We start from the raw sequence: 13,919 nt of genomic DNA, 5'->3' as shown, positions 1-13,919 counted from the left end.
CAGCAGTGAGGAGGAGGGAATATGTCACAGAGGGAGGGAACTTTCAGCCTTAGCACGTTGCGTTTGACGTTGCATCCTCTTTCCAGCCTTCTTGTCTGTCCTGCAAGCGTTAGTTTGGGGGTGGTAAAGCGAATAGAGAGATTAGCCTTCTCGCTAATTTGAAAGTATTATGGCTGGTAGCGCCACCAAGACGGTGTACGACATTTTCCAAAGTATGGAGTACGGACCAGCAGCTGTTTCCAGCACTGTCACGGCACAGGTAAAGTTACCACCGAGGAGTGGATGCTGCAACTACTGTTAGCATAAAGCTATGTTATTTAATTTAGTTATTACAAACACAATGTGGTTTTCCTGCTCACTCGCTCACTCAATCACTCTCTAGACTTATTAGCCTGAAGTCGTCAGACATTATGTCCTGCCCATGTGAAGTCCATTAACTGTCACTGTAACTCACAAGGCAAACATGTGACTTACTGTATAGTGAAGTTAGCTGTGATATATGAAGCGTGACGCAGAGCCAGATGATGAAGATGTATGTTACTACTAATTGATAATTTTGCTTTGTATTTAACCTTTAAAAAAAAAAAAAAAAAAAAAAAACAGGGAGGAAAACATTGAGATTAATAACCAAATTGTCCAACACAGGCAGCAGCACAAATTAAACATAAACTAATTATGCCTCTATGTATGTATTTGTTAAAACAACACATCTAATGGTGGCTGAAGATATTTTGCACAGTACTGTACTTTAGACAAGGGAGTTGCTATCTTCAGCTAACAAGTCAATACAGCAGCCCTAGTGGCTTTTGTGTCTAAAAGCAGAGGGTTACTACACAAATGTCATGACCTTTGTAGTTTCCTGAACCTCTTGGAAAAGGGAGGAGTGAGCGGAGGAGTCTTCTGTTTGCTATGATCTCACCATTAATTTTCACAAATTATTACACACTTGACCTTTAACTTATTCTGCTAATTCCACATTCAAAATCTCCCCTCTACCTTTGCAGGTGGTTTAGATATCCGTTGGTTCATGTGATTTGAGACTTAGTAAAATGTTTATATTCCACTATAGTCACTATAACTGCCACATAACAGTGTAACCACATCTGTTTTGTTTGTTTTTATCAAATAGCAGGCGGTTTCAACAAATGAAATCAGTTTTTTATTATCAAATAAAGCATAATACTAATACCTTTATAATTTTTTTCTCCTACATTGGAGAACACTCGCTTCACATCGAGGTCTTTAATGACATGTAGAGTGGGTTACATTCCTTGCCATTTGGAGCCTGTTAGTTAGTATTTAATTTGTCCCCACACACACGTTGTTTGTGATGTGGACATTAACCAGGCAGTGAGGGTACAGTGAAAGACACTGTTGATTTATATTGAAAGAAATTTGAGATTAGATAAGGACTTTATTGTTATTATATGAACAAGCACACAAAGAAATAGCAGTCTCCCCTGAGTACAAATATAGTTAAATAAAAAAATAAATATATACTTTAATATACAAAATGAATAATGTAAGTAATGCAATGAGAGTACAACTAATAAAACAATCACAAGAAATAGTGAAGTTGTTCACTTCACTGAGCTTTTTTTTGTCTCTTTTGCAAATCATCTAAAAATGAAACTTGAATTAAATTGACATGTGACATTCAAATAAATTAATGACCAAATTTAAATTTTTTTTAGTGAAATATATTTTATTTCAGGGTAAATCTGAGCAGCTTTAGATGGTTCTGGTTGTCTGTTGAACTAAAGGTGAACTTGGTGTTGAGACGAGAGAAGATCAGCGCTGTACTTTAGTCTTGTGTCTGTAAATGGTTAACACACACACACATACGCACACACATACACACACAAACTTGTTTTTATAAGTTAGTGAGGACACCTGATATACATAATAATAATTATCTAGCCCCTTACCATAACCTTAACCATCACATCTAAGTGCCTAACCTTAACCCTTACCCTAACCTAAACCTAAATGTCCCCACATGTACCTCACAAAGATATAAATACTAGTACACACATGCACACACACACACACACACACACAGGCTTCCATAAGTCACTGTCCTGCAGAGGTGGTGGCGTCCTCTCAGCCAGTAGTATTTAAGCATATACAGTATTAGGTTTGGACATTATTGCTCATTTGTAGCATAAGAGCTGCCTCAGCTAAAAGGAACCCTCATTATCTCCATTTCTGATATTAATAAACACAGCTGAGCTGCACATACAACAGGGTTTTAATAGTTTAATTTTAAGTCTTTAAGAATTCTTAATTCTTGATGTTAAAAAAAGGTACCTAAAATAATTGCATTGTTTGTTTATTTTCACTTACATTACTCAGATTGATGCTTTTGTGAGCACTGTGTGTGGTTTGAGCAGGTTCTAGTATTAGGTTGTACTTTTTGTATGTCCTACAAATGATTGTTTTTCTCTTTCTACCTGTCATCAGAAACCTAAAGACCTATTTCTAATAATAGGAGAAGCAAGAGGTGGTTATAATGTATTCAGCTTTCTTCTCATCTTTCTTGTCCCTTAGGGCCGCATTTTCATATGATTTTATGTCAAGTTTCATTTAAACATTTGTCAAGATTTAAAACATACCCCGACACAATATAAAGAGAAATATTTCTAATGCAAGGTTCAGAACTTCAGAAGATAGATAAATTGGTATAGAAAACAGAAAAATCAACCTGGCTTATATTGAAATACAGTAGTGTCCTTCACGTTCACAGTTAATAAATTGTATCCTTTGTTAATCGTGTTGTCAGGCCTGGCTCGATCATCATTCTCGTTCCCTGGGTTTGTTCATCGATGGCAAGTTTGTCCGACCAGCTGACAGACAGAGTTGCTCCCTGACAGACTCTAAAGGTAAGAGCAGGCAGCGGTGGATTAGTGGTACAGTGGGTTGTCTTTCAAACGAAAGGTCATGAGCTCAGTCACCGACTTGGCTTTGTGATGTGTCCCTGGCAATGACACTTAACACCATGTTGAATGTCGCTTGTACGTCCTTTATATTGATTATATTTTTTCTTTTTTTATATTCAGATCATTTCTGAACGTCCTTAAATATGTCTGAAAAGAACACTAATAATAAAATCCTTTTGGAATGAAGTAGGGCTGCAGCTAACGATTCTTTTCATAATCGATTCATTTGATGATTATTTTCTCTGTGAATCGAGTACTTGTTTGGTCCATAAAATGTCATAAAATGTTGATCAGTGTTTCTCAAACCTGAAAATGACAATGTTCTCAAATGTCTTGTTTTGCCCACAAACCAAAATTATTCACTTTTAATGATTTTTTGCTATATGGAGCAAATAAACCAGAAAATATTCACATTTAAGAAGCTGAAATATCAGAAAACTTTAACTATTTAAAAAAAAACCAAAAAAAAACATGAATAATCAATTATCAAAATAGTTGACTATTAATTTCATAATCAGTCTGACCACATGTCTCATATTTTCCTGCTCTGCCCTCCAGGTGCTAATGTGTGCACCACTGTTTGCGCTGTTGAGGACGATGTTTCCCTATGCGCCTCCTCAGCTGTTAATGGCTACAAGGCCTGGAGTGGGATGACGTGCCACAGCAGAGCTAAAGTGCTGCTCAGGTGGGATGAAGTCAGAGCTGACTGCACAGATTAAGAGATTTTACCGGGGTTTTTGCTTGTTTGAGTCAGTTTGCCAGCTGTCCGCTCCGCTCTGACTCCGTCTTTAATAACAGGTTGGTGAGCTCTCTCGGCCAGCACACCAAGTGTGTGTTGGAGCTGTGTGAGCTGTGTGAGGCCTCCTGCTCGCCCTCCGCCCTCGTCAGACTGCTGCAGTACTACAGCAGCTGGGCTCAACTCAGGGACACTCTCATCACCAACTGGACACCACTGGGTGAAGGAGCAAGGCCTTTCATTAATGCTTTTAAATTAAATGTTTTTCTTTTTTGATCTAATAATGATTGTTCCTCCTTTTTTTTCCAGGTGTGGTGGCAGTTGTCGTCTCCGATGACTGCTCTCTCTATTCTCTTATGCTCAAAGTGCTACCAGCACTGGCCATGGGTAAGGAATACAGCTGCAGAAGTGGCTTTGTTGGCCAATAATTGGTGCACCTATAAGTCATTTGACTCTGGGTTTTCATCACTCTGTGGACTTACACATGAAAAAATAGAAAGAGGACAAGTGAAATACTCCTTATTCTGACAGCTATCCAGAGTGCTTGCACAGTGACATGGTTTTCTCGTTTCCATTATTTTTTTTCAAAACTGGTAAAAGACGTAATCTTGCCCAATGACAGAGTCATATGTCTCAAATTTCAATATGAGCATCTGCATCAATGGTACCTACACACTTATGCAGATCACCCGCACTAATGTTCATGTTAAATGAAAATGAAATTAAATAAAAGGCATTGAGGCAAGTTACCCCAAAATGGAGAATCTGAAAAAATGTTAAATGAAGGTTCAAGTGATTCAACAACTCACAAATTTTAGTTTTTATTGCATTTTGGAAATTCGACTTCCTTTAAGAAAGAAGCCAACATTACGACTCAATTTAAAACTTGTCACTGCCTTTTATTTGCATATGTGCATCTCTTCTTTCATCCTGGTCACTGACTCAGTGCACGTCTCTCTTCACAGTTTGTGCTTAGTGAGAGTTAAGATTTGTTTTGTTTTTGACAGCAGCTTCAAACATTAACAAAATTGTGTCACTGATTCATGTCAAAATATTTTGTATGTCTGACTTTTAAATTTATTTAACCTTTAGTTATACAAGTAATCTCATTGAGACCGGGTTTCATTATACAAATCCACGTGTCTGTCATTCTGCCTCTTCCCAGGTAACTCTGTAATCGTTGTCCCTGGTCGCAGCACCGCTGCTCCAGCGCTTCTTTTGGCTCAGCTTTTTGTGGGTGCAGGACTTCCTGCTGGGGCCCTTAATGTTCTAACAGGAAGTGACATAATGTTGGGTGCCACAGTGGCCCAGGACCCACGCATCAGCTACATCACCTACTGTGGCAACAAACAGGTGTGTGTTTGTGTGAGTGAGAAGTTGGTGTTGTGTTTGTCTAATAGGGTTGTGTTTAATTCATTGTTTACTGATGTTTAATGTGAATAAACAGCGACATTTATCCTCTTGTTCAGGACGGAGTAAAACTGTGCAAGGCCACAGCAGGGATGGGCGTTCCCATTTCTGTCTCCCCCTGCATTGGTGCCACATGTCCCTTCATCATTTTTGAGTCCGCTGACATCGACAGCGCTGTGGACGGAGTGATAGAGGCTGCTTTCAAAAAGAAGAAAGAGGTGATTGACGTGAAGCACGTCCTCATTTCCTCACACCAGCTCTACAGTCACTGTAACCACCTTCTTCCGCTCTCCGCCGCAGGTTCACTGGGTGTTGTGTGTGCAAGAGAGTGCGTTAGACAGCGTTGTGGCTCGTCTAAGTCTGCGTATGTCAGGCATGAAGTGTGTCGGCCTGTCCAGTGAAGCAGACAGAGTCCTGGTGGATGCTGCAGTACAGGAGGCTCAGCAGCAGGGGGTGAAGGTTAGTCAAGGAAATGGGAGAAAAGCTTTGCAGTTGCTTTTCTGTTCCAGTTTCAAGCAAAAAAACCCACCTGTGGAAATAGGAACACCAATATTTTTCTCCCTTTTTGCTTCAGTTGGTTCAGTCCTGCACTGCCGCTCCCTCAGGTGCTCTGTACCCTCCCACAGTGCTCTGTGGCGCCGCCCCCTCCTCTTCATTTGTGGTCAACCCTTGTCCAGGACCGCTGCTGCCTCTCATGACCTTCAGAAGCAACACTGAAGCAGTGACTCTGGGTAAGGACGTTGCCATGGATACAGGATACAGATAATGTGAAGTACAGACGTTTTCAGTTGAATTTACTGAACTAACTGATTACACAGGATAATGGTGATAGAAAAACCTTATTAAAACCGCTTTTTTAGGTACATCTGTCGAACTGCTCATCAACACAAATCACAGTCACTGTCATGGGAGCAACTCAAATTGAGGCATGAAGTTCAAACTGAGCATCAGAATAGTGATGAAAGGTGATTTAAGTGACTTTGAATGTAGTTATTATTTCAGGAACTGCTATTGTACTGGGGTTTTTACCCACAACCATCTCCAGAGTTCATAGAGAATGGTCCAAAAACAAGAAAAATATCCAGTTAACAGTTCTCGTCTGGAAAAATACCTGGTTAGAAATGACAGAAGTCAACAGTAACTCAAATAAACGCTCGTTACAACCATGGTGTGCAGAACACCATCTCTGAATGTACACCACACCAGTCCTTGAAGCAGATGGGCTACAACAGCAGAAGACCATATTAGGTGCCACTTCTGGCACTTCATTGATTCATAAAGTGGCCTGTAAGTGTATCCTGAAACTCTATCGGCCTCACTTTCACTTATGTCTGCCGTTTCTTCTTTTGTGAGTCAATGTATGAGACAAAGGAACTGTTATTCTGTATACAAAACACTCCACAGAGTAGCACTCACCCGATATCTACACAAAAGGAACTTACTCTGACGCAACACAAGAGCAGATTTAATAACAACCGAGTTTAACCAAATTGCTGTACACAATGAAGTCATAAAAAAATCTGTGAAATGGAAAACATAAAATCATAAAAACAACATTAAAATTTAAATGATGCAGCATAATAAAAGCACATAAAAACAAACAATCGGGTTCAGCTTAACCTGAATTAAACGGCAAGGATAAAAGGTTTTTAAAGAAGATTTAAAGATCTCAATAGCCAGGGCAGGGAATTCCAAAGCCATGGAGCTGCCACTGCGAAGACTCGGCCTCCTCTGGTCTTTAGTTTAGTTTTAGAGACTTCCACTAGCAGCTGGTTTGCCGACCTCAGCGCTCTGACTGGAGTTTGCATGTGCAGCAGTCTGCCAGATACAGCGACGCCAGCACGGTTAATGATTTAAAAACAAACAACAGTATTTTAAAATCAATCCTAAAACGTGCTGGTAGCCAGTGGAGTGAGGCCATTATTGGCGTTATATGATCGCATTTACGTTACACAACAGTCAGAAGAGTCGCTGCAGATGATGCATCAACAGCTGGTCAGTGCCAGAACATACCTGTGTTCTTACTGGAGTCTTGCTACTGATGTTTTCACAACAGGAACTGCTAGAAACATGAAGATTTTCCATACATTTTTGTCAACTGGTTAATTGAAAAACTGGTTTCAGTGAAAATGATGCACTTTTTGTTTTCACAGGGAATCACAGTCCTCATGGCCTGGCAGCCTCCATTTGGACCGAAGACCTCACTCTGGCTCTGGAGACGGCAAAGAGGTACAAACATTCACACAAGTTATTTTGTACTTTGTTTTCCAGTCGCATCTTTCATTGATTCTGATGTTCTGATGATAACATCTTCAAAAAAAAGTGTCTCCTAAGTCTAATTCTCCAACTGTTGTTTATTTCTTCTTCTTCTCCCCCAGTCTGTCAGTTGGCTCAGTATGGGTAAACTCCCACTCTGTGTCAGACCCTTGTCTCCCTGTCTCTGGTCACAAAGACAGTGGCACCTGCACTGACGGAGGACAGGAGGTGGGTTTCAGTAGTTCCTCTCACTATGACGGGAATCACATCCGTATCAAGCCCTAAAAATTACAGAAATATAATAACTGTGGACACAGAGCTGTGCTCAACACTTGCTCATTGTGAAGACTTTTAAGACTTACTGTATATTTTGCTCCATCTTAATCTAATGTCACTGGGAGCAATGAGAGCAAATTATCTTATCGGGAATAAATCTGCCTCCTTTGAAAAGTCTGCAGCTGATGTATTTTAACGTTGGTGATAATGGTGTTACTGAGAGAGCTCAATATTTTCTCAGGCGCTACTTGGTATAATAAATAAATAAAACAATAACTCATTGTGTCCTTTTAACACTAAATTTTAAATGATTTAATTAAAAATATAATGTATTGATCTAATGAGTTGTATATTTTACTTGTTTGATAATCTTTCATAGTCATACTAACTCCACTCTGCTTTCTTACCAGGGTTTGTACCAGTTCCTACGTCCGTCTTGTTGTTCCTGTCCTCTTCCTAGCTCCTCCCCCGTCTCTTTGGACTACACCAAGTTTGGAACAGCAGCATCTCCAGCTATTATTGTTCCTGATGAGTCTGCCAGGTGGGTTTTGTAAAGCTGTCTTTACTTTTAAGACTAATTCACAAGGTTTCACAAGATGCCAAGACTGTACACACTGAGATATTATTATTAATACAGTAATGCAGGGAAGGTTAAGGAGACGATATCCACCGCCTCAGTTGCACAGCACTTATTTGTTGCTTCCTCCCTCCTGTCCCTTCAGTTCTCCTAAGTCATACCTGCAGTTTGTGGGAGGGAAGGCATGTAAAGCTGAATCTGGCTGCAGTGTGGCTGTGCAGCCACCAGGAGGTGGCAGCGTGTTGGCCTATTGTCCAGATGGAGGACGGAAAGATGTTCGAAACGCTGTGGAAGCAGCAAGCAAAGTGCAACCTGGGTGAGAGCTTTGGCACACAATAATCTCTCTCGCTCTCTCCCCCTCTCTCTCTCTCTCTCACACACACACAAAGTCACATCACAACTAACCCGTAACCAACCGTAACATAAACCTTATTCAAAGCCCTTTAAAGTTGTGGGGACCAGACAAAATGCCCTCACAAAGATATAAATGCATGTATACAAATATATTAGCAAGTTCAAGGGTCAGGAGTCCAGCTTAAAATGTGCCTAATATGTAGAGTGATTTAATGAAACAGGGAAAATTAGCTCCAACTGCGTTAAGGGAAATCACTTTCCTCCAGAGACACAGCACTTCCTAGACTACCACCTCATCTTCTCACTGGTGTTGAGGTTCTGTAAATGAAATGTATAACTAAGTAAGTAACTGAACCAAGTAACAGATTGGTAGGCAGGCGGTACGAACACCTGCATCTTACAAGATCATTGCTGATTTATACATGTTTTACAAAGATGGCTTTAATTCCCTAACAATGAATGCTATATTTTTATTAAATCTCTTCAATTAAAGTGAAATGTATATTACAATCACGTTAATTAGATTCATTTAAATTCTATTGTTGTTGTGTACAAACGACAAAAAAAAAGAATTGTGTCAATGATAAAATCCCTCATTGTTTTTTACAATTAAAGATTACTTTAAAAATACATTGTCCATGAGACCATGAGTAAAGGTTCTTATTAATAATAATAATAATAATAATAATAATAATAATAATAATAATAATTTCATTGATGACAGATTTGCACGTTATCATCTATAGATTTATATACAATGAAACATTTTTGTGAAAGACCCCTGTTATTCATACAAAGCATACTTTCATTATAAATGCCATTATTTTACAAAAGCAAGACTGGAATTTTCTATACAACTGAACCTTAACCTTTATTGTTTTCGTCTGTTTCTGACCAAAGATGAATCAGTGTCTTCACTACATCAGGTTAAATGTGCAGCTTTTTAAATAAAGCCCTGACGTGTTAGTGACCACCGACAGAGAACGTGAGCTAAAATCCTGCTTTGGTTTCCATGTTGAGGCTTTTAGTTTGTTGTGCAACAGTTTGACCTAAACTGAAACACTCCCAAGTTAAAACGTAACTACGTTTAAACATAATCTTAAACCTGTCAATGATAAACAGTAATAAAACTATCAGAGGTAAATCTGGGCTCCATTAAAAATGTCCATAGATTTATTCAGACTTTCACATGAGGACACACATAACTGTGTTTATCACCAGTTGACGTTCAGCTTGACAAATCTGCTGAGTCATGTACCGTGTGTCAGTGAAATACATGAGACTTTGTTACTGTTGACACACACAGAATGTTGAAATAGCAGTTTATGTTTACTGTACTTTTACTGCAGGAAATTCATACTTTGAGCTTTTTAATCATGGAATGTAAACACACAGACACACACAGCTCTAAAAGTGTGTATCTTTTCACAAATTAAGTGACAAACTGGACAAAAACAAGGAAAATCACACCAGAACTCCTTTAAACTCCTTTATCATGTGACCCACTGACTCATTCTGCTTTTTACTAACTCTTGTTTTAAAGTTGTCTGTGCTGTTTTTGAGTCATTTCTGTCTTTTTTTTTTGTCACTGTCATTGTTTTCTTCTTTTTATTAAATGTTCAGTCCTTACACCTGGATTTGTTCAAAATATATCCTTTCCCTCTTTTAGCTGGATGAAGAAAAGCCCGTCTGCACGCGCTCAGTCTCTCTACTCTCTGGCCAAGAACCTGGAGTCAAAGAAGAAAGACATGGCTGCATCACTCAGCATCCAGGGCACTTTGTCAGCGGAGGAAGCTGAGAATGAGGTGGACATCAGCTCTGCCCGGCTCAGCGACTGGGCAGCTTACTGTGAAAAACTTCAAGGAGGATCTCTGGTCAGGACTTTTTATATTATACACATTTTGTGTTGGATTTTTGACATCAGAAAATGTAATAAGTACGACCCTGAGCAAGCGTTTCACCCCTCCTTTAGCCTATGCCGCAGTCTGGCTCTGCCCTCTCCATCCCTGAAGCCCTGGGAGTCGTGGGCCTGGTCCTCCCAGACAAGAACCCCCTCCTCTCCATGGTGACACTTCTTGGTGCAGCAATAGCCACCGGCAATGCCGTCATCATGGTTCCCAGTCAGAAGAATCCACTGCCTGCTTTGGCATTCATTCAGGCAAGTGTTAAGGTGTTTAGTGTTTTATGCAGCTGCTGCAACTATAGTGCAAACACATTGAATGCTCCAATTCCCATTCATTTAAGCCAAGAACTCAGAATCTGCAGTGTAAATAATAACAGTAATCTACTCATGATAGCACAATGCTCGGATTTGCTTCTGCAACATCCGGTTTATTAGGTTTATTTTTTTAACAAAAACTGGAGGAGAAAACTGTAATAAATCATGACATACAGTTAATGTAGCATCTTTTGTTAAGGAGGAGGCTTAGAAGCAGTTTGGGAAATCTTTGTCAAATCTGTGAGGAGGAGGAGGAGGAGACTGCAACCCTGATACACGTACAACATAAGTTCCAATTTTACATTTGTTACATCCTCTTCTTCTGCAGACGATTATTCAGGCCAAATGCAGATTCATCACATCTGGTTGTTGTATAAAACAGCGTCCAATCTCTGTATATTTTCTAACAGCAGTAGGTACCTGGAAACGCCAATAGTAAGATGGTTAAACAGTCCTTTAGATCGTTGAGTGAGCAGCACATTAGATTTGATTTACAAGCATGGAGTGCTAGAGAATTTTTTATTGTGATAATAAGGACATGCATAAAGCCGTAATATTTTAACCTGTTGTTTTAGAAGAGGAGATTTGCGGACTTGGAGGAAATCGCTGCTTTTGTGGAGGGGGAAATAGCTGCAACTGGTCGACTGCAGGGTTAAACCACAAAACCCCTCTGAATGGCTCGCTGATGCATCCTCCCAATAATCCAGCTATTTCCCCCCTTTCATCCAAGTCCGCCTGGTTCTTTCTGTGGAAAAGATGCATTTTCTTGCACATAGTTTTTAAAGTCCTGATACTTATGACAATGTGATGTTCTTGTAAATTAAGACTTTATTCTCGTAAATTAAAACTTTATTCTCGATGTGTGTGATTCTTTTTTTTTTTCTCAATGTGGCCCAAATACTCCATCGTAGTAAATGCCATTTCATCTTTATAATTCATCTTCCTCCTCCTCCTCCTCCTCCTCATCAGGTGCTCCAGGCGTCAGACCTGCCAGCAGGTTTGGTAAACATCATTTCAGGGAGCAGGGACCAGCTCACAGTGGCTCTGGCTAATCACAGTGTCTTAAAGGCCATCTGGTACTGGGGCAGTGCTGAGGTAAAAACTTAACACCGTCACATGCATCAGTGTCCACAGTTTGCTCAAAAGAGACCTGAATGCTCCCATATGGAGAATTAGTTCAAGTCCAAACTTGATCCTTGTCTCTCTCGATCCCTGTTTTCCTGCTGTAGGGCCGTCAGTACCTGCAGTACTCCTGCACCTGCCCTCTGAAAACCCTGCGCCTCTCCTGCCAAACGGATGACGGTGGGATGGATTGGACTCAGTCTCATCCCTCGCTCCTGGAGGACATGTGGAGAAGTGCGGTGCAGTGGAAGAGCGTGTGGATTCCCACTGCATAGAAAGATTAAAGGTGACAGGATTACGAAATGGAGAAAGAGATGATGAAGGAAGTGTCACAGACACTCACTTCTTCTTATTGTAACCTTTATAAAATGCAGGATCAGGTACTAACTGTGACTGTTAAATTCACAAGATGCCTTTGAAATGAAAAGTGAACAGACAACACAATGCTCTCAGTAGCTGTTTCTTAGTTACTGTTACTGTGCTTTTTACAACTCTCTGTGGCCGACTTACCGCAGATAGTTCTATTCATGTTTGAACAATAGACCCTTCATTATCCCACAGTTGAAGCTTCAGAGACTAACTTCCTCTAACATGCACTAACATGAGCACCATCCTGTCACAACTACCACACCAAAGAGCAGAGCAAACAGAGGCCGCGTGACATTGTTCTTATCTAGCAGTATCTTCACAACACACACACCAGGTTATGAATGAATGAAGGATCCTAATTTAGCAAACATTAAATATATGTAATGAAATCTGGATTGAATGAGCAATTTAAAAAGTCTTAAAGCACTTAAATACATACCAGTAACATCACTGCTTTACACGTGAAGGTTATTTTTCTTTTCTTGTTGACATGATAAAAAAAAAATATACATACAGTATATATATATATATATATATATATATATATATACAGTATATATATACAGTATATATATTTTATTTTTTTTCTGAACTGAACTTTAAAAAAGATCTTTGAAGAGTGAACTAATTTTCCCTTCCTTTCCATCATGAAACTAAGGCAATGTGAACTCAGGACCATGTTAACTTTCTATTTTCTCTGTAGAAAGCAGTAGCAGAAGGGTTTGAGAATTTGCTTTGTATCCATGTCTAATTATAAATAATGTTGTCCAGAGAAAACTATTGTGAATGTAACACTGTCTAAAGGCCGTAATAAAGGATGAGTCCATGAATTTACTCTCTTGTCATGTCTTACATTGTCTATATAAAATGTTGACATTTATGGCTCCTCGATGATATGCGCTTTCCTACATTTAATTTTGTCTAGTACTCTAGATGAATCATTCTTTGCAAAACTACCTTTAAACAAAATTAGGACAGTTAAAGCTATAAAGCTGCATTCCTGTTTTGTGTGTGTACACAGGTACTAAACAATTGTTATAAATAATGTTATAGGTGTTATAATGGAAACTAAATTAAAAAATTTAAGTGGATTACGGTCATACGTGGAACTGCTCAAGTTTATTTTAACTTTAAAAGCGTAGTCCCTGAAATTTGAATACAAACAGTGTCTGTTATGCAACAACAATGATTTCACACAATCTGATAAAGCCGATCACCTCCACACATTTCTAAATAGAATGACGTTCCTGCACTACACACGGGAGGTTATTTATTTTATGTCAACACAGACGGAGTCAACCGCCAGTAAAAGTGATGAAATGTGAAAACACAAAGTTTGAGAGGTGAATTCTACCGCTCTAAAAACCCGTCGTTCAGCAGTTTGTAGGTCAGGTGTAATAGAAGAAAGACACCTGAATGCATCTTCAGATCTGATTACAAAAAGCAGGCCTGGTGACACATGATATGACCACACTCGTCAGCTGATGTCTAAAAGAAACATTTCCCATTTTTGAATGTTCCTTTTTTTTTTTATTTCAGACTAAGACACACAAAACACAAGTCATGGTCTTTCCATTGTATAAATGTGTAGCTCAGATTATGTGATGACTTCCACCAAGTTTGGACCACATTTCACATTTATTCTGCTTTAAGAAAACTATT

At 39.3% G+C, this 13,919-nt stretch overlaps 1 protein-coding gene across 1 annotated transcript; it reads left to right on the top strand.

Moving 5' to 3' along the window:
* Nucleotides 1-27: 27 nt before the first annotated feature.
* Nucleotides 28-12,346, top strand: aldh16a1 (aldehyde dehydrogenase 16 family, member A1). Its single transcript, XM_058653035.1, has 17 exons — nucleotides 28-259; nucleotides 2,783-2,882; nucleotides 3,498-3,624; nucleotides 3,738-3,895; nucleotides 3,985-4,062; nucleotides 4,841-5,028; nucleotides 5,145-5,303; nucleotides 5,386-5,544; nucleotides 5,660-5,816; nucleotides 7,239-7,314; nucleotides 7,464-7,569; nucleotides 8,028-8,158; nucleotides 8,340-8,510; nucleotides 10,218-10,422; nucleotides 10,521-10,706; nucleotides 11,736-11,861; nucleotides 11,996-12,346. Exons 1-17 carry the CDS (start codon nucleotides 170-172, stop codon nucleotides 12,161-12,163), a joined length of 2,385 nt encoding a protein of 794 aa, XP_058509018.1. The 5' UTR covers nucleotides 28-169; the 3' UTR covers nucleotides 12,164-12,346.
* The last annotated feature ends 1,573 nt before the right edge of the window (nucleotides 12,347-13,919 follow it).

This window comes from Solea solea, chromosome 16 (assembly GCF_958295425.1).
Source record: "Solea solea chromosome 16, fSolSol10.1, whole genome shotgun sequence".
In the NCBI taxonomy this organism is placed as follows: domain Eukaryota; kingdom Metazoa; phylum Chordata; class Actinopteri; order Pleuronectiformes; family Soleidae; genus Solea; species Solea solea.
The sequence above is the reverse complement of the archived record's forward strand: the minus strand, read 5'-3'. Positions and strand labels throughout refer to the sequence as shown.

What these genes read in the sequence shown, in the direction of transcription:
- aldh16a1 (XM_058653035.1), top strand. Translation starts at nt 170, where the DNA reads ATGGCTGGTAGCGCCACCAAGACGGTGTACGACATTTTCCAAAGTATG. An exon ending in GCTACCAGCACTGGCCATGG is followed by an intron (nt 4,063 to 4,840) that starts GTAAGGAATACA and finishes GCCTCTTCCCAG; the next exon opens with GTAACTCTGTAATCGTTGTC. An exon ending in AACTTCAAGGAGGATCTCTG is followed by an intron (nt 10,423 to 10,520) that starts GTCAGGACTTTT and finishes CCCCTCCTTTAG; the next exon opens with CCTATGCCGCAGTCTGGCTC.